The sequence below is a fragment of the Mus caroli genome, unplaced genomic scaffold (assembly GCF_978045245.1).
Source record: "Mus caroli unplaced genomic scaffold, Mus_caroli_1 scaffold_9, whole genome shotgun sequence".
Lineage (NCBI taxonomy): Eukaryota > Metazoa > Chordata > Mammalia > Rodentia > Muridae > Mus > Mus caroli.
Window position 1 is genome coordinate 92324234 of NW_028227264.1, and position 20802 is coordinate 92345035.

The following is a 20802-nucleotide window of genomic DNA, read 5'->3' on the forward strand; positions in this document are numbered from 1 at the left end:
TTGAAGCACCGTGTGATAATAAAAATCTTATAATAACCATTCTATAAAAAGAAAGGAATGGGGGAGGGAAGAGAAGAGAGACCAGAAAAAGATGGGATCAGGTTTCTCAATAGGAATGGAAGCTTGGTAGAGATAATGAAGGGGTGCTGCCCATGTGTTAAATTATCTGGTTTATGTGAAATATAGAAAAATAGTTTTTATGAGATGATGAAATCTCCCTGAGAGATTTGGCCAAGACCACACACTGCCTTTTGCTGTTTGCTCTTGCTTTGTAAGTGTTGGCTATGACTTCAGGAGAAGAATTTAAGATTCTTGAGGACAAGAATATTCTCTTATGATTTGGGGCATTTTTTTTTCAGTATTTGTGCAATTAATATCATTGTGTCTCTGAACCTCTCAGCATTTCTGTTAAGGGCCACTGAAGTGTGGCCGTAAGTGTGTGAATGAGAAGTTTGCATTTAGGTGCAAATTCATATTCATGCCAATGATTTTCCTCTTCAGGCCAACACCTGCCTGCAGCTTCATACAGGTTGAAAGCCTTTTCTTCCTGAACTTGGCACAAACTGCTGCAGTCAGTGGATATGTGACAGTGTGAGATCAGAACATCACATCATTGAATCCCAAACAAACTTGTAGTTGTAATGAGTATGGACTAGTGTAAGCCTGTGCCTCCCCTACTTAGTACCTGTGGTGGTTTGAATACACTTGGCCCATATGGAGTGGCACCATTGGGAGGTGAGGCCTTGTTGAGGAAGTGTGTCACTGTGGGAATGGATGGGATTTGAGACCCTCCTGCTAGCTGACTGCAGGACAGTCTTCCCCCTTTTGCCTTTGGTACAAGATGTAGAACTTTCAGCAACTCCACCACCATACCTGCCTGGATGCTGCCATGCCTCCTGCCTTGATGATAATGGACTGAACCTGTAAGCTAGGCCCAATTAAATGTTGTCCTTTATAAAAGTTGCCTTGGTTAAGGTGTCTCTTCACAGCAATGGAAACCCTAATTAACTACCTTTGTGATCTTGAGCAAGTTCTTTAACCAGCCATGTTTCTGCCTCCTTGTCTGTAAACTGTAGACTCAACCATCTCATTCCTTGGGATTGGCTTATACTATATACCTAGTAGCTTTGGGACCTGTCAGCAGGAGGACCAAGATCTAGTTAACTGTTCAATCAAGACTTCAAATCCAGAGACAATGGAGTGGAAAGTCCTGGGCAATCACATGATGCCTGTAACACCACAGGTACTAACCACAGGAAGCCTAGCTCTTACCTTGCTATTCTTCTAGACTGAGCTGGTCTTGAATACACAGCCTAAGAATACCATAGCCCTTGTTAAAGGCATAAAGACCTCCAGAAAGGAACTTGGCTCCACGTCTCTTGTCCCCAAGCATGGCTTAAATCCTGTACTAATTGTGTACCTTGACGGTCCATTTCTATTCAAGGTTGTGCTTTCACTGGCCAGATGAAGTCTTCCTATTTAGTGTTCAGTGTCTGGCCTGATTAAAATTCTTGAGTATGGTCATGCTTATCTATTTTCAGTTTTCTATGATCTTAAGATATGGCCTTGGACTTTACAGCCACATATACTAACACAACAGTCTTTGAATCAATAGAGGAGACGAAATTAGGTCTTAGTATCTATAGCCACCCATCTAATTGTCCTACTTTGCTTGCTATTGCTATAATAAATATCATGACCAAAAGAAACTTGGAGAAGAAAGGGATTATTTGGCTTATACTTCAACATCATACTCTGTCATTGAGGGAACTCAAGCAGGAACTTGGAGGCAAGAGCTGAAACAGAGGAGTACTACTTACTGGCTTGCTCCCTGAAGCTTGTTCTCCTTGCTTTCTTAGACACCCCAGAATCATCTGGCCAGCAGTAGCACCAGCCATGGTAAGCTGGGCCCACACACATTAATTGTTAATCAAGAAAATGCCCTCCAAGACTTCCTCACAGGTCAATCTGATGGAGGCAATTTCTCAATTGACATTTCTTCTTCCCAAATGACTCCAGCTTGTATCAAGTTGACAACAAATGAACCAACACACCTTTGTCATTTGTCACTTGTCATTCCTAATGAATGTTTACCTTGAAGCTGATTCCCTTATCAACACAATTTGGAGCTCATCTGGAACCACAAAGTACAACTCTGCTTGCTAAAGGAGGATGAGGTAGGTTAAAGATCAAAACTTTCTGGTCCAACTTTAGACAAATCCAAGTCATCAAACCTCTGGCTCTGGGGACATGTTTTCATAGCTGCGCTGTGGTTGCATATCTGCCAGGAAGCAGCAATTTTTCACTATGTCTATAAAAACAGTATCTGGGAGGTTCCTTAGATTTATCTCTCTAATGGCCATTTAATTTTTGTCTCTATAAGGTACTAAACTGTTGAAGAATTACTTATTTTGTAACAAAAATATAAGAGGTTACTTTTGTGTGGTTCTCTTATGTTCTATTAAAGATTTTTTTGGTTCTGTTTGCTTGTTTGTTTGTTTCAGATAAGATAGTCTGATTTCTGCTTCCTATATTTAGGAAGTTAAGATATTCTAAGCAACAAACTTGAAACTACCTTTGAAGTTCATTACCTAGAGAAAGTTGTGTCTCTGAATTCTTAAGAAACAAACAAACAACAATAAAACCCTTCCTATTGGAATTCCACCTTATCCTGGGGTTTCTATTTATTGGCCCCAACATCCTTGCCTGGGATATCTGTGTCTAAATAGTCAGTAAATAGAAATGGATGGGGTGACATGAATCTATCATGGCATGCAAATGACCCTTATAGTTCCCGGAACATCTGAAGGGCTAAATCAGATATGTGATTTCATTTATCCTGTCTGAGACTTAAGAATACCTACAGACATCATCCAGGACTAAAAGTGGTTTCTTGCTTTCTTAGGCAGATATACTCTGGAGTTAGATGGCTCCAGTCTGTGTCCTTGCCACCTGACAGTCCTCCATTCTTGGTCTCAGTATTTTCTTCTATAAAATGGGGTTAAGGATCTCACCTACCTCATATACTTGCTGTCAAGTAAAAAGAAACAAATGGCTGTCATGCATCCAACTCTACCCAGAGCTAACTGTGACTACCATCTAGGGCACTGGTTCTCAATATTCTTAATGCAGCAACCTTTTAATACATTTCTTCCTGTTGTGCTGACCCCCCAACCATAAAATTATTTTTGTTGCTACTTCATAACTGTAATTCTGCTACTGTTATGAATCACAATGTAAATAGCTGTGTTTCCTGATGGTCTTTGAGAGGCCATGACGCACAGGTTGAAAACTACTGATCTAAGGTTTTCTTAGTCTCAGAACCCGACACCCATCTCTAGATCAACATGCAAACATAATTAATAGATGAATGCACAGAGACACCAGTATCTAAATCAATTAAACAACTGTCAGAAATACCTTCCAAAAAGTTAAGAATTTGGGATCTGAGAAGATCATCTAAGAAAATGTTTCTTAGGTTTTATCTTTTGTCAGCCACTACATCTTTTATCATGAAACACACACATACCTGAACACATGTTCACTGTTAAAGAAAAAAAAATGGACCCAAGGTAAGAGAAAGGAGAAAGCATGTTCTGCCTGTTTTCTTGTGTCTTGAGGAAAATTATCCACCTCAAATCACAATTTGCTGGTTGGGACTCTACATCTACCTTCCCACACCAGTTCATGAAGCCCTTGCTCACTGTCAGACATGACTGTTATGGACAAAGCCTTGTTACCTACCCTAATGATACCAGCATCTAATTCCCAGAGAATGGTTTCTGCCATCTGCCATCAACACAAGGACATCCAGATCATCCTGCACCCATCTGCCCTCCCAGTAACTGACATGACATAGAGATTTTACAATCTTGTGACATGAACACACACTTGATTTGAAAAGACTATTACTTAATTTGTTCCCCAACTATAAAACCTTCCCAACTCTCCATCTTTTATCCTTCTTGTCGGCTTTCCTGCAAGTAAGTACATTCTGATACCTGATGATCAACCCATCCATTCAATTTGTCTTTAACAACATATATCATGAAACAAAATTTTCACAGAACCTTTTTTACTTATAGACAATGTTTGCTTTCTTTAGCATGTGTCTTGTTTAGGAAGGAAAGTGAGGGTCCTTGTGTAAACACCTAGCATACACATAAAATCCTGGCATGGCTGCTTGTTCCTGGAGCCACAACATTAGAGGCGTGGCTACAGGTAGATTAAAGAGTTCACTAGCCAGCATCAGAAGAGGAAGACACTTGGTGCCATGTTTTGGTCTCTGTTCATGTAAATGCAATGTACATACACACACAGACAGACAGTGCTAATCATGCCTAATTGTATTGACTGTCCAACTTATTTGAAAATTACTATAGTAAATGTCCCAGAAGGATGTAGTAGATGTACTATTTTAAAAGTTCAGTCGAAAATCTGGCAAGGATTTGACTAGGAAAGGAGGGAACCAATGGTGTGGACAGACCTCCATAGTCATGGGCTCCACATTCATAGATTCAACCAATTACAGACAGAAAATATTTTTTGTTGTGTCTGCTGAACACACGGAAATTCGGTTTTGCTACTCCCTACATATCACAGAATAGCCACTATGCACAAGTCTTCATTGTGTTGGATGATATACCCAAAGCAGAAATGACTGAGAGTGCACACTGGGATGTAGGTCATATGTAAATATGTCATTTTGGGGAAGAGACTGGAGCATCCATGGATTTTGGCATCTTTGGAAAATCCTGGACCCAATCACCTGTTCAATAACAAAAGTTGGCTTACTGTTAAAAGGAAATACACAGCATCACGTATATCTGGGAAGTGATATGGCAAATCTCTCTTTTTGTCTGAATAGGGAAGCTATATAATTAGCCTGGTATAAGAAGAGGGAGGATGGAGGGGAAAAAATGGTGGGCCTAGGAGGTTTCTGATTTGACAGGGGTCACGTGAGTCAAGGAGGTGCAGAAGCTACCAGGGGCACTGCTGGAGGGGACAAAGCTCGTGTACTGAAGAGTGAGAAAGGAGACCAATGAAGAAGACAAAGAGCAAATGAAAACACCAGACAAGAAAAACCCCTTAGGCTAGCACTGTATGGGAAAGTGCCCGAGGCTCTTAGAGAAAGAAAGCATCAGAGGCATCGTAGGCTGGAAGGTTTCTCTGTAAGAGGTTATATTGACCAACTGTTCCACTCTTCAAATCGACTCATATTCAAGACTCCCCTAGAATCTGAATCACTACTCAATCTTGGTCATTAAGGGTCCCCTCTGCTGCTTCAGTGAAAGCATTCTAAGCCTTATCTCTGGGTGGGATATTTAACTCTTATCAGCCAGCACATACCATAGGTTCAGAATCCTTTAGAGGTTTGTCCAGGGGAGGAATATACCACTGAAAGCAAAGTTCTTTGTTTAAAGCTTGAACCGCCATTTCTGATGAGATTTCTGTGTAAGATGGGCAGACGGTGAGCTTTCCAGATAAGTCAGACTGCAGGGAGCTGTCCCGGTGAACCTAGGGAACAGTAACAAAGAGAAACCTCGTCAGTGTAGTTGCTGATAATGAGCTCGTTCAATATTTAAAGCAAATTAACTGGCTGCATTAAAAAAAAATTCTGGGAGTTGTCTCAGCTTATTTTATGACAGTAGACCTTCAAGCTACTCCTAGATTACCATAGAATAAATTCTCATATAATAAACGATGCTTTAAAACTCCACGAACTCAACAGATGTCTTTTACTTTAGTAAAACTTCCAGACTGGAAATACCCTGAAACTTACTGCTAAGGAATACCTACTACCAAGTTTCTACTTTACACACTGGTGAGGAAAGGTCCGGGGGCACCATTGGTTAGCACATGCTACTTGAAGAGTGTGTTTGTAACTCTTATGGACTTGATTTAGTGGTGGCAACATCTGCAAAATAAGACACTTTTTTTCCCCCTGAAGTCCAATTCTCCCCTTCCTTCCTTCCTTCCTTCCTTCCTTCCTTCCTTCCTTCCTTCCTTCCTTCCTTCCTTCCTTCCTTCTTTAAATGCACATGGCTGGTTTGTAAGTCCAACTCCTCAATGGGATCTAGGTCTAGCTTCTCTCTGGGAACTCGGTCACTGGGCCAGGAACACAAATGTAAAAACAAAACAAAACAAAACAAAACAAAAACGCATCCACTGTTTCAAGAGTTGTTGAGGTAACCGAGGGGACAGAAGAAGACAATGATGGGCTACAAAACAACTGGTCGGCCAGGGAGAGAGCAAATACAGACATAGTACTCCGACTCTGAAAACAGCCACGAGTGGGTGGAAAATGATTTTCAAAGTTAACCTCCTCTTGCTTTCGAGATCACAGTACAGTCTTTGGGAAGCAGTGTCCCTGCTCCTGTCTCCCTGTTGACATCCAAAGCTTCCCGGGGGTTGATGACCAAGGGAAGACATCACCACCTAAAGGAAGCGATGGATGCCTCTGCCCCTCCCATTAGGCCTGAGCTTATTCAGACTGACTGTGAGTCCAAGCCTTTGAAATACAAGCAGAAATGGGAAAGACAGACCTTTTAATCTGTCACCTGAGAAAAGGAGAAAAGATGTTTTTGACTGAAAGGTAATACTGAATAGGAAACTTTCTCAAATGATCTAGAAACTATCAAAAAATTAAAACAAAACAGTATTGGTGCAAAAACAAACAACTCTGTATAATGAAGAGTGATTTCAAATTCAGCACTTCATGACTGGGTAAAGAATTGCTTTTAAAAAATTGAGTTTCTTTTTCTTTTCTTTTTTTTTTCTTTCTTTTTTTTTTTTTTTTTTTTTTGAGACAGGGCTTCTCTTCTTAACTCTGGCTGTCCTAGAACTCTATCTCTGTGGATCAGGCTGTCCCTGAAACTCACGGAGCTCTGCCTGGCCATCACCACCTGGCCAAAATCGAATGTCACGTATGAGGAGCTCTCCTGAGCTCTGACAACTATTAATTATTCTTATAGTAAGTATTCTAATGATTGGTATTCTGACAATAGGTATTATTTCCTAGGTCCTGACACATAATTCATATTCATAACTGGGTCAGTATAGGAACGTGAAAATCAGTTGCCTTTCAGTTCCACACAACGGTGATCTTTAGAACAATGTTTTATTAAGTGCAACAGACACCAACATCCAACCGGTGTGGTGGTTCAGTCATCAGGGCTTGCCTCTCAAGCATGAAGTTTAATCCTCAAGAGCCCATGCAAAGAAGCCGAGCACAGTTGGATGTGCTCATAGGGTCAGTCCTGGAGGGGAGACAGGTCCCCGGAAGTAAGTGCCAGGCCAGTGAGAGATCCTGTGTTTAAAATCAAGGTGAGTAGCTCCCAGAGAATCACATCTGCAGTCGTCCTCTGGCCTATACATGCAGCATACTTATAAGCAACACATACACACACACACACACACACACACACACACACACACACACGCGTACCTGAACATACACACTTAGTCACTAAGAAAATATGCATTTTCCATTATCTTCAAAAAATTATAGTACCTAGTTGCTGGTGAGATCAATTCTCTAGATAAATGGTGAACTATGCATCAAGTACTTTTTATGTTTTCTTAATTCTTTAAAAAGAAATGGGATAACAGACCTACCATCCTACCCAAACCGAATCATTCCAATTCATCAAGTACTTGGGGGCTGCACAGGCTGCATAGGCATTCCATCCAGAAGCCTGCATAACTCAGCACTGTGCCTGATTTTAATCATTCCCTATTTGGGATTTCTAATGTGATTTGCTTGGGGCCTTTGTTTTCCATTGCAAAGCTGCAATAGATTTAACATAACACAACATGGAGCAATGATTGTCATGGAAAGGCACCTACTTCTTGGTGTGTATGTGGGGGAGGGGGGGGGAACACAGGCTGAAGTATCAATGTATGGAAACAGTTTGATTGAAGTGGACTCCTGAGTGATTAAAGGCTCAAAAATGTTATTATAAAAATCAGCCAAGCTTGGAGATTATAGCCAAAAAAAAAGTCCCCCAAAGGCTTCATGCTCCTTAGTTATCTACCCCCATGAAGCAAACACATGATTAGGTACCTTGCACCTGTCAGGCAAGCAACAGTGATCTCAGAGCTGATTATCCTGGGATAGTGTTACACTAATTATATAAAAGCAAGAGTATAACAGGCAAAACACAATCCACCATAACACCACTGCCAGGAGAAACAGAAGACGGGTGGGGATCACATTCAAAGTCCTACCTGTGGAACTCCAACCTCAGAATTAGGTCATGAGAGTCCTGGGTGGCCCTTCAGACCAGAACAATTGGGTCAGCGTTCAAAACAGACTCCAGGCAGTCACATTAGCTGCTAAGGTCTTATTCAGTGTCCTCAAGAGTAGAACTCTGAAGACACTGTTCTCAGCCTTCAAGTTCAGTCCCCTTGCCCTCTACTTCCAGAGCCAATGGAACCAAGTAGGATAGCTAAAGCCTACAATACTATCACTTAGCAAACTGAGAGAAGACTCTTGTGAGTTTGAGCTGAGCCTGAGCTACAGAGTAAGTTCCACATCAGGCTGGCTTAAAACAAGGCACTGATCAAAGTAAATAAATAAATAAACAAACAACAATCAGAAAAAAAAAAAAAACAAGACAAAAACAAAACCCAAGGTGTCTGGGACATATGTAGTAATCCACAGGAGAGTTTCAGTTCCTGAGAAGTGAATCAGAATCTATAGAGCTTTCTCCCATGCTATGCATAGCTGTGGGAGATCTTACTGGTCTACCCATCCCTCTCATTCCTCTTTTGGGAGAAAGTTATGAGATTGATGGAATTGGGGGAAATATTTGGGACATACATATTTTTGCTTCTCTTGCAAGTGAACTATTTGTTGGTTGAACATTCTTTGTTTCTTCAGGTGAGATTCTAAGGAACCCCATGAAGAGGTCTGATGCCTTGCAATACTAAGTGAAGGACAAGGAAATTCACAACATATACAGCCCCTTGTCAATGCATAGGAAGCCATGCTCTACAGTATTAATGTTATGATTCATAGAAGTGAGCAATGTTCCTCCTAACCTTTACTCTTACCCTTCTTGATGAGCTCGAGCTCACTCTAGGGAATGGGTGGAAAGTATTAGGAAGGCCACAGTTCTCTAATTTCTGGAAAGATGGGAAATCCTTTGAAACACTTCCCATGTGATTCCAACATTTGGCACTAGTTGTTGCTAGTGTAGAGGTGAGGATTCATTGTGCAGCCCAAGAGGTTTCACCAGAAAGCCCAGGAAGATGGGAGATTCATGATCCTCCTGCCTCAGCCTCTGAGTACTGGTACTCTAGACATGAGCCAACATGCTTGGTTTTTTAACAGAGTTCTTCTAAGTTCCTTAATGAGTCTTTCTTTGTTTTATCATTTAAATGATTTATGTTAATATATAGTATGTAATTTATACTGTAACATAACAGTATCTCACCAGATAGTCCAGGCTAGACTGCAGTTTACATTCCTCTGTCTCAGCCTCCTGAATTTGGGGATTACAAGAATGCACCACCACATGTGATCTATCACTTCTAAAGTGGCAGTTCATTTTTAAAGCAACAACAACAGAAAACAAAACAACAAAACAACAACATACATTCACACACACACACACACACACACACACACACACACACACACACACACACACACACACACACAAACCTGACCAACTATTTAGAATAAAAAGGCAGAAATTGTTCCCCACATATTCCTTAAAGATTTTACCATTATCTCCCAGCACAGAGGTGTTCCATCCTCATAGGATAAGATGTGTAAGTCCCAGTTCTGGGACAAGCCCTGGTTTCTGATCATTTCCCTGGCAACATTGACCACAGAAGCACAGACAAGGCTAGTGCACAGAAGCCTATCCTGTAAACATCAATGAGCTAAAAGGTGAGGTTCAAAGGCAGAGTTAATTCAGAATAAATGACAATCTTTCTTTTTTTCTAATTTTGAAAGAATCTGTGCAAGTGAAATGATTTATTCATTTAATAAACATGCCAGAAGCTCATGGATTCTACATTCCCTTGAGTTCTCTGGAACCTCAGCCTTTACATCCATAAAGCACAAATGTGCCAGCCTCCTCTACGAGATGTTCCTTCTTTTGGTCCCCTTACATTGTCTGATGATGTCTCTGAGCTCTCAGGATCTCAGGCTTCCCACAGCCCTCTGCCTTCTACCTCTAAAGGGTCATGGTGCTGCTTTAGTGTGTCCTATTTTTTCTTAAGTTGTGTCTTTTACAGCCACATCTTCCCTCCCACTCTTTCAGTCACGTGGTCCCTTACTTGACTGTGTCTGTTCCATAATTCCCTTTTCTCCTTTGCCTGTCAATGCTACACAATACCAACAGCAAAGCTAAGATAGACATGTTTTTCCCTTTTGAATTACTTTTGCTTGTTAGAGCATAATTTTATTTTTTAATTTTAAAAAACTGCCAATGAAGTATCAGACTTCTTACAGTATGCATATACATGTCAATTTGGTTAACTTCTCCCATATTCGCCCTCTCCATTTCCCCACTCCCCTTTCTCTGCCACATTCTTGCTCCCCCAGGATTCCCATTTCCACTTCATGCATTCTATTTTCCACCCTCCTCTTAAAGCCTCTTTATTCCCCACTGTGCCACGGGCTCCTCTCTAGTGCCCTGGACTTAACCTATGTCTGCATCCATGTACATACCCATATTTACCATTAGAGGCCAAGATCCACATGTAAATGAGGAAACAGCATTCTTCTTTCTGAGCCTTGATTACCTTACTTAATACAGCATTTTTCCAGCACCATTTATTTTCCTAGTAATCCACACATGCATTCTTCTTTACAGCTAAATAAAATTCTACTGTGTCTATACCTTATCCATCCATTGGCTGATACGAATGTGGGCAGACCCTACTTCATTCCTAACATGGAAAGAGAAGCAATGAATTTGGATGTCTTGCTGTAATGGGATATAGAGCCCTTGGGGTATATACATTGGATAGGAATAGGTAGGTCACGTGGAAGTTGTATTTTAGTTTTGTTAGAATCATCCATATGATTTACACAGTAGTTTGGCTCTGTTTTACTCTTTCACTGAGAGTAGACAAAAGGTTACTCTTTCCCTATATGGCCCTACATGGCCCAACAAGCATTTGTGACCATTTGCTTCCTTTAAGGAAACTTTAGAAGCTCACTCCATTAGAGTGAGATGGAATCCCAAAGTACTTTTAGTTTGCACTCCCCTGGTGGCTAAGGATGTTAAGCACATCAAGGATGCATTTATTGGCCATTCACATCTCTTCTTTTGAAAAATTTGAAAGGACTTGTTTAGTCTAACCAAACTTCTTCATTTCAGTGCCTTGGTTAAATACCCCTATTACTCCAGACCATGGTGTAATAATTCTTACAATTTCATTGTTATTCATTTTATGCCTTGTCAATGGGAATCTCTAGTTTTCATATTACATATTTTATAAAAAAAAATCCATTGACTTTAATAGAACTTTCCCAAATAAAAAGTTCTTTAACTCTTAATTCATCTAAAGGTTTTCCTTCTTTAATCTAGTCATATTAACATTTGTGAAAAGTACAACAAATCCTTTACACATTTAAAATCAGTATAAATATAAAGAACTTGAGTGTGGATTTAGAAAGACTCAGACTAGGTTATGACAAAGCGATGACACTGGAATTTGCATCAGCTCTTAGCAAAATGGCTTCCTGAAAGATACTGATCCTATCAGAAGATAGACAAGTCTGAGACATTTCAAAGGTCGGTGGGAATGACAAGAAAGACTTGAAATAGGAATCATCCTGAAACTCCAGGTGACTTGGTTTGCCTCCCTATGTGGTTCTACGAAAATAAGCCTGCTAGGAACTCTGGATAAACAAGAAATCTCTGAGCCACTTGGAGGCTGGCATGCTCCTTCCTGCAATAGGAGGGGGATCTAAGATAATTCACAGAGATCAATGTTTTAGAAGCTTACCTTGCCTGATGCTTCGAACAGAACTTTCTCTAGTGAAGTGTTTTCCAAACCTTGAAGAAGTTCCCTTGGAAACCCATCAATGCACGAAGAAGAGTAGAGCTGTAAGAATCGTTTCAGGAAAAGATGCATTTCTTTTTGGCGCAAAATCAATTCAGAGTTGTACAGGGATGTGAGAAGTGTGTCATCAGGCAAAGAAATCCCTGAGACTGGAGTTGCAGATGCTTGAGAAACAGGAAGATCATTATTTAGGCTTCTGTGAATGACAGAATGGTCTCAGTCTTGGTATTCATTTACTGCCTGCTGTGGCACACTAACTATAGCCACCATAGTCCCGCCACCACCTTGCTCTGTGAGTTTGATATATTAATGGGTTGCTGATTGCCACTGACTTCAAGGGAAATCTCAGAGGCTCATAAGGATATTGTTTCTAGTTGTAAATGTTAACTGTACCATCTATTCGTTCTACCTGTCTTATTTTGGGTCCCAATAAAACATACCCTGTAGTGGAGATTTGGATGTATTGGCATTCTTCTGACAAGGGATCTCAAAGACCTTTGTGGGTGGTTAGGAAAAGTATGGCCAGGAGAAAGGGAGAGTTAGGAGGGAGCATAATGAATAGGACAGGTCCAGGCCCACAGTTAACAAAGGATCAGTCCTGCTGAGAGCTTCTAAAAAAAACAACATCAACAACAACTGTAATCGTAATGCCATTGTGCACTGTACATAGATTTTCCTTGTATTATTCAAATGCTGATTTCCATGCCCCTACATCTGGTTGCAGTCCTTCTTCTGAAATCTCCCGTCTCATTGTTGTATAAGCATTGCTCCCCAATTATTCTCTGATAGGTCAATAAAGAAGCTGACCAACCAATGACTGAGCAGTGGGAAGAATAGGGCTGGACTTCCTCCCAGCCAGAGGAGGGGGAGGAAAAGAGAGGAAGAGGAGATTTGCTACAAGGAGAGGGTCCAGGAGACACCATGAAGAAACACCTAGAGCAGAGAGATCAGTACTGAAATGCAAGTATCTCTGGGATTTTGGCTAGGAGGTAACCAGATCAGCATAGAATATTCAAATGGTTTAGTACTGTTCAGTTGTTGTACCTTAAAGATGTTAAATAAATCTAATAGTCCTGTCTCAATTATTTGAGAGTTAGGGAGGTTAAGAGAAAAATGGCAACAGTTATAAATTTCTACTACCATTATAAAACAAAAGAAAACAAAACAAAGAACTAAAACCATGGAGGACAGTCTCAATTAATGCAGGAACTGGAAAGCTCCTCTATTGTCTGTTACCGTATTGGCTACGGTCACTGCTGGATGTGGGGAGGATTGGCACCCCAAGTTTACAAACTGGACAAAACCCTAAGAAAGCCCAGAGCATAAAAGCAGAAAGATGAATACTTCTGTGGAGAAATGCCAGCCACTACACTCAGAGGCAAGCTGTGGTGCCAGGACAACCACAGGGCTGGCTTTTCAGGCTCAAGTCCATATTGTTCCTCTTTGAATGAGTGCCCATCACTGCACAATAAGCGCTGGTTGCTTATCCCCTCACTAACTGTACTCAGCCATTCTGTGACTCAGCTTGGTGGCTCTGCTGGCTTCTCCATCACTGGACAATGGATGTGGACCAGTCTTTCTTGACTGCATTCACGAGCGTTACTAGATTGCTGACTTCAAGGGCACCAATGAGTCATAAGAAAATACTAACACTGTCCAAATAATGATGGAAAAGACTGATGTAAACAGACTTGACCAGTTTTTCTAGATACTCTTTTCATGGTGTGCTGTCTAGCTTTCATGTCAACTTGACACAAGTTATTTGGGTAGAGGGACCCTCAATTGAGAAAATGACCCTTCTCAACTGGCCACAGCCTGTGTGGCATTTTCTTAATTGATGACAGGTATGGGGGCGGTGGAACAAGCTCCTTGTGGGTGATGCCCTCCTCAGCAGGTGGTCCTCCTGGGTGCTATCAAAAAGCTACAAACCATGAGGAGCAAGCCAGCAGATAGCCATCTTCTATGACCTCTGCATCAGCTCCTGCATTCAGGATCCTGCCCTGGCATACTTCGACAATGAAGTGTGATCCGAGATTTTTAAGCTGAAACAAACCCTTTCCTTTTGGTCTTAGCGTTTTATCACAGCAATAAAAACCCAAAAAGACAGGTGGTGTTGTTTAAAATTAGAATTAAATATCCTATTCCAAGTCATGCATTCCATCTCTTTCACACAATTCCTAGATAACTGAACACAAAGCCTAAAGCCAAATCCTATCTTTTGTTTTTGTTTTTCAAGACAGGGTTTCTCTGTGTAGCCCTGGCTGTCCTAGAACTCACTTTGTAGACCAGGCTGGTCTCGAACTCAGAAATTCGCCTGCCTCTGCCTCCCAAGTGCTGGGATTAAAGGCGTGCGTGCGCCAGCTCCAAATCCTGTCTTAGTTATTTTGTAAAGCTGCTGCTCGGGTGTCCCTTGTTTTTTACCTGTTTTGCTCTATGGACCACTTTGGAAATCTTGGGACTCCACCAGATAACTTTCTTTTGTGATGTTTTTAAATATATGGCATAAGATGTATGGAATTTCTACAGACACCAATTACACGGCAATATTATTCCAATCCAAGGTTCCTGTACTTCAGGTCCAAGTCCCTGAAACTCCCATCTTTTGATAACCCTTCACTCAGATGTCAAAATGATTCTATACATTAGAAACACACACATATACAGCTATAAGATATATATATGTATATATATAAACTCTATAAATTATATATAACTCTATAAATTATATATATAACTATGTTAGTTATATATATAATATAAATGGCATATATAAAACTCTATAAGATATATATATATAACTTTAGATAACATATATATACAACTATAATTTATAGGTATATAACATATATATGTATATGTGTGTGTATGTGTGTGTGTGTGTATGTAACTCTGTAAGTTAGAAATGTGATCTGAGTAAGAAAAGGAAAATAATATTCTTTCTTAACACATCAAGACACACCTAGCAGCTTGCTCATGTTGTTGATTCTTTGTAGGTGAATATAGTAGCGAATGAGAAGGATCCACGTAACATCCACTTTGGAGAGGTTCCTCTTTCTCCCATCTATACAGTCATACACATCATCATTTTCGCACGTAAGTGAGCTAGAAGTCTGGAAAACAACTTGGTAGTTTTCTGAAAGCAAAACAAACAAACAATAATAATATGACACAATGCAGTCCTTTTCCTGAACTAAATCTATGCATAGAGTCTGAGGGGGAGAAAGACTGTTACATGAGCAAATGTTCAATTTAAGAAAAAGATGTGTATCACAAAGGTACCAAACAAAGTGTTAAAACAAAAAGACTCTGGTGAGATATTTAGCACACATATTGTTGCTGCTTTTTAAAATATTTATTTTTATTTTATGTGTATGAGTGATTTACCTGCATTATGTATATATGTATGTATGTGTACCATGTATATATGTGTACCATGTATGTATGTGTACCATGTATATATGTGTACCATGTATGTATAGGTACCATGTATGTATGTGTACCATGTAAGTATAAGTACCATGTATGTATGTGTACCATCTAAGTATAGGTACCATGTATGTATGTGTACCATGTGTGTATGTGTACCATGTATGTATGGGTGCCATGTATGTATGGGTACCATGTATGTATGTGTACTATGTATGTATAGGTACCACTTATGTATAGGTACCATGTATGTATGTATGTGTACCATGTGTATATGTGTACCATGTATGTATGGGTACCATGTATTTGTGTGTACCATGTATGTCTGAGTACCATGTATGTCTGAGTACCATGTATGTCTGAGTACCATGCACATGCCTGATACACACAAGGACCAAAAGAAGAAGTCAGACCCACTGGACTGGAGTTTCGAATGGTTCTGAGCCACCATGTGGGTGCTGGAAACTGAACCCAGGTTCTCTGCAAGAGCAACAAATGCTCCTGATGGCTAAGGCATCTCTCCAGCCCCCAAATTGTTTGTTTGTTTTTATTTATGGTTCTGTGAACTGAACGTAAGGCCTTGTGCCTGCTAAGCAAGTGCTCTGCCCGTGAGCTATAGCCACAGCTCTGCTTTTTTTATGTAGCACATATGAAACCTTTGTACAAAACAATTTTTAAAAAGTCAAATAGCCCAATTTCAACAAGCAGTTCATAGGAGAGGTATGCAAAGTATGTCAACAACAAACTGGTAGGCCTAAACGATGAAAAATTTTAGCACCGCTAACAATCAGGGCAATGCAGGTTCAAGATGAAATATTCTCTTCCATCCCTTGGGAAATGACACAGTGGTATCTCACTGTAATGAGCATTAGTGACATCTTAAAGAAAATAGAGCATGCACACACTTACTCAGAGGTGCAACAGCCCACAAGAGGATACAGCAGGATCTAACAAAATGGAAAATGAAGATATCCATGTGTGCGCATGGAGTCTTGTGCAACGATGTGCCCGGTAGTTTTGCAATAGAAAAAGGAAACTATGAAACAGGAAACTGTGTTTCTTTGACATTGTTGAAGGAAAGCAGAATAAATAGATCCCTCCTTAAGGGAGGAAGTGTAGTGTGGAGGCTCTGTCCTTGTCTCAGTAGTGATGCTTGCTAGTGGGAGAGCTTGACAATCTCTGTGCCTCGTGCTTGTCTGCGCACTGCGAGTGCGCTAATAGATGCTGCAAATGAGCCATCAGCTAAGGTGCAGATTCGACATGAGAGAAGAATCATGTGGTGCCACTGTGTAAATTCAACGGCATGCAGTACAATCCCTTCTAGGGTTATGTATAAACATTTACATTTGATATTTGATCAGGGAACAGCAATTGTCTCTGGGGGGATGAAAGACATTGAGATGAGAGAGGGTCTTCTGTGGGTAATGGTCTAGGCATGTTTTCTTGACTAATAAATTGAGTTTCCATGTACTTATTGTTACCAGGGAATGACGCTTCTCTGATTGGCTGTCTAGCTGTCTAACATTTACCACCTACCTAAGAAAACAAAATACTGCCCCCGTGCCACCTTGTAAATAACCCTTCCTTAAAACCATTTCCCTGGCTCTGTCTGAAGCCACCAGCCACCATTAATCAAACTTTAGTACTAGGAATCACATGACTGTCACCGCATTCTTTATAATCTTTTGGAAACTCTGTTTGGAGAAAATTTACGTGTGTTTACAATCTTTTTGCACTAAGAATTCTACTTTTAAATTTTATCCAAGATGTGTATAGGTGTAGTTCACTGATTCTTTACATAGCTTTCTAGTGTGCTATCGACTAAATACAGTGCAATTTGTTTATCTGATCTGTTGTTGATAGGCACGTGAGTTTTTCTGATTATATTTTTAGTTCTTAAAGAATTATTTTTATGTTATGAGTGTCACTTTGCATGTAGTCCGTTACCTTGTGAATGCCTTGTACGCAAGGAAGCCAGAAGTGAGTATTGAATTCCCTGTATCTGAGGTTACAGATGGATGTGAGCTACCATGTGGGTGCTTTTAAGCATGGATCCACCTCCCCAGCCCCTGTATTTTGATTTGTTCTTATTTTGCTGTCTAAAACAAGACTGCCATGAATATCTGAGCATATATTATTTAATACTTCAGTGTACACATTTACTGGGAATTAGATTTAGTAGTTTATTTTCTTGTATTTTTTAAAAGAATCTTGCTTTGCTCTTTTCTATAAATTTTAACAGTTTATCACCTATCACCAAGATGCAACTTTTTAAAATTGTTACAAAAGCTTCATTAAATTTACACATCATCCTTAAAAGACTTGCAGAAGTGTGCCCCTGACAGTCATACAGATTGCACGCTCTCTCCTGTATTTGTCAATACATTTTGATGTGTTCCTTATTTATAATGTTTGTTAATCACTAGTAATTTAACCTTTTAAAGGTACTATCTTTGGAAGTCTATAGAAATAAAATCATTTTAAAATTTATTTTACTTTTATTTTTTATACTCCATATTCCATTCCCCATGTGCCCCCCCATCCACCCTCCAACTGTTCCATATCCCACACCTCCTCCCCACCACACCCTGTTTCCACGTGGATGTCCCCACAACCACCCCACCTGACCTCTAAACTCCCTGAGTCCCTCAGTCTCTTGAGGGTTAGGTGCATCATCTCTGAATGAACACAGACCCAGAAGTCCTCTTCTGAATGTGTCTTGGGGGCCTCATATCAGCTGGTGTATACTGTCTGTTTGGTGGTCCAATGTTTGAGAGACCTCAGGGGTCCAGATTAATTGAAACTGCTGGTCCTCCTACAGGGTTGCCCTTCTCCTCAGCTTCTTTCAGCCTTCCCTAATTCAACAGCAGAGGTCAGCTGCTTCTGTCCATTATTTGGGTGCAAATATCTGTATCTGACTCTTTCAGCTGCTTGTTGGGTCTTTCGGAAGGCAGTCGTGATAAATCCCTTTTTGTGAGCGCTCCATAGCCTCAGTGTCAGGTCTTGGGACCTCTCCTTGAGCTGGATCCAACTTTGGGCCTGTCACTGGACCTTCTTTTCCTCATTTTCATCCCTGCGATTCTTTCAGATGGGAAGAATTATGGGTCAGAGTTGTGACTGTAGGATAGCAACCCCATCCCTCACTTGATGTCCTGTCTTCCCACTGGAGGTGGGCTCTACAAGTTCACTCTCCCCACTGTCGGGCATTTCATCTCAGGTCCCTCCCTTTGAGTCCTGGGTGTCTCTCACCTCCCAGGTCTCTGGTACATTGTGGGGGGTGGTCCCCCCAACCTCCTATTACCTGAGGTTCTGTCTACATTCTTTCTGCTGGCCCTCAGGACTTCAGTCGTTTTCCCCCACCCAACAATAGATCAGGTTCCCCTTTCCTCCCTCTTCCCCCACCCCATCCACTTTCCCTCTCAGGTCCCTCCCTCCCTCCCTCCCCACTTGTGATTGCTTTCTTCTCTCTCCCAAGTGAGACTGGGGCGTCCTCACTTGGGCACTTCAGCTTCTTGAGCTTTTTGACTTCTGTGGACTGTATCTTGGGTATTCTGTACTTTTTTGGGGGGGGGATCTAATATCCACTTATTAGTGAGTACATACCATGCATGTCCTTTGTGGTCTGAGTTACCTCACTCTGGATGGTATTTTCTAGTTCCATCCATTTGCCTACAAAAGTCAAGATGTCCTTGTTCTTAATAGCTGAGTAGTATTCTATTGTGTAAGTGAACCACATTTTCTGTATTCATTCCTCTGTCGTGGGACATCTAGGTTATTTCCAGCTTCTGGCTATCACAAATAAGGCTGCTATGAACACAGTGGAACATGTACCCATGTGGCAGAGTAGGTATATTCCCATAGGGCATCTTTTGGGTATATTTCCAATAGTGTCATAGCTGGATCTTCAGGTAGATCTCTTTCCAATTTTCTGAGGAAGCTCCAGATTGATTTCCAGAGTGGTTGTACCAGTTTGCAATCCCACCAGCAATGGAGGAGTGTTCCTCTTTCTCCACGTCTTCTCCAACATGTGTTGTCACCTGAGGTTTTGATCTTTGCCATTCTGACTGGTGTAAGTTAGAATCTCAGGGTCGTTTTGATTTGCATTTCTCTGACCACTAAGAACTTTGAACATTTCTTTAGGTGCTTCCCAGCCATTTGAGATTCCTCAGTTGTGAATTCTTGTTTTAGTTATATACCCCATCTTTTTTTGGTTGGTTTTTTTGGTGTTTAGCTTCTTGGGTTCTTTATATATTTTTGGATATTAGCCCTCTATTGGATGTGGGGTTAGTGAAGATTTTTTTTCCCAATCTGTAGGTTGCCGGTTTATCTTATTGAGTATGTCCTCTGCCTTACAGAAGCTTTCCAGTTTCATGAGGTCCCTTTTATCAATTGTTCATCTTAGAGCATTCCTCCTGTGCCAATGGCTTAAAGGCTCTTTCCCACTTTCTCTTCTATTAGATTCAGTGTATCTGGTTTTATGTTGAGGTCTTTGATCCACTTGGACTTGAGCTTTATACAAGTTGGCTGTTTTGAGTTAGGATCTTTTTGCATTTTACATTTTCCTTGATTGTTGTGCCGATGTTCTCTATGGAATCTTCTGCACCTGAGATTCTCTCTTCCATCTCTTGTATTCTGTTGCTGATGCTCGTATCTATGGTTCCAGATTTCTTTCCTAGGGTTTCTATCTCCAGTGTTGCCTCATTTTGGGTTTTCTTTATTGTGTCTACTTCCCTTTTTAGGTCTAGTATGGTTTTGTTCATTTCCATCATCTGTTTGGATGTGTTTTCCTGTTTTTCATTAAGGACTTCTACCTGTTTGATTATGTTATCCTGTTTTTCTTTAAGGATTTGTAACTCTTTAGCAGTGTTCTCCTGCAATTCTTTAAGGGATTTTTGTGCTTCCTCTTTAATGTCTTCTACCTGTTTAGCAGTGTTCTCCTGTATTTCTTTAAGTGTGTTATTAAAGTTGGCAAATATGGGTCTATTTTCATTCTTCTATATACAGATAGCCAGTTAGATCAGCATCATTTATTGAAGATGCTTTCTTTTTTCCATTGCATATTTTTGGTATCTTTGTCAAAGATTAGTGACCCTAGTGTGTGGTTTTATTTCTGGGTTTTCAATTCTATGCCATTGAGCAACATGTCTGTCTCTGTACCAATACCATGCAGTTTCTATCACTATTGCTTTGTAGTAAAGTTTGAGGTCAGGGATGGTGATTCTACCAGCTGTTCTTCTATTGTTAAGAATTATTTTTGCTATTCTGGGTTTTTTGCCTTTCCAGATGAATTTGAGAATTGCTCTTTCCATGTCTTTGAAGAATTGTGTTTGCATTTTGATGGGGATT

The 20802-nt window shown here is 40.5% G+C and overlaps 1 protein-coding gene across 1 annotated transcript in view; it reads right to left on the minus strand.

Annotated features, from left to right (window-relative positions):
• Cfap54 (cilia and flagella associated protein 54) overlaps positions 1-20802 on the minus strand; it is a 284591-nt gene that overhangs the window by 41645 nt on the left and 222144 nt on the right. Inside the window, exons 62-64 of the mRNA XM_021174289.3 lie at positions 14990-15163; positions 11974-12194; positions 5350-5517 (exon numbers count right to left, since the gene is read on the minus strand). Of these exons, the coding sequence (XP_021029948.1) occupies positions 5350-5517; positions 11974-12194; positions 14990-15163 (563 nt within the window). The remainder of the gene's footprint in view (positions 1-5349; positions 5518-11973; positions 12195-14989; positions 15164-20802) is intronic.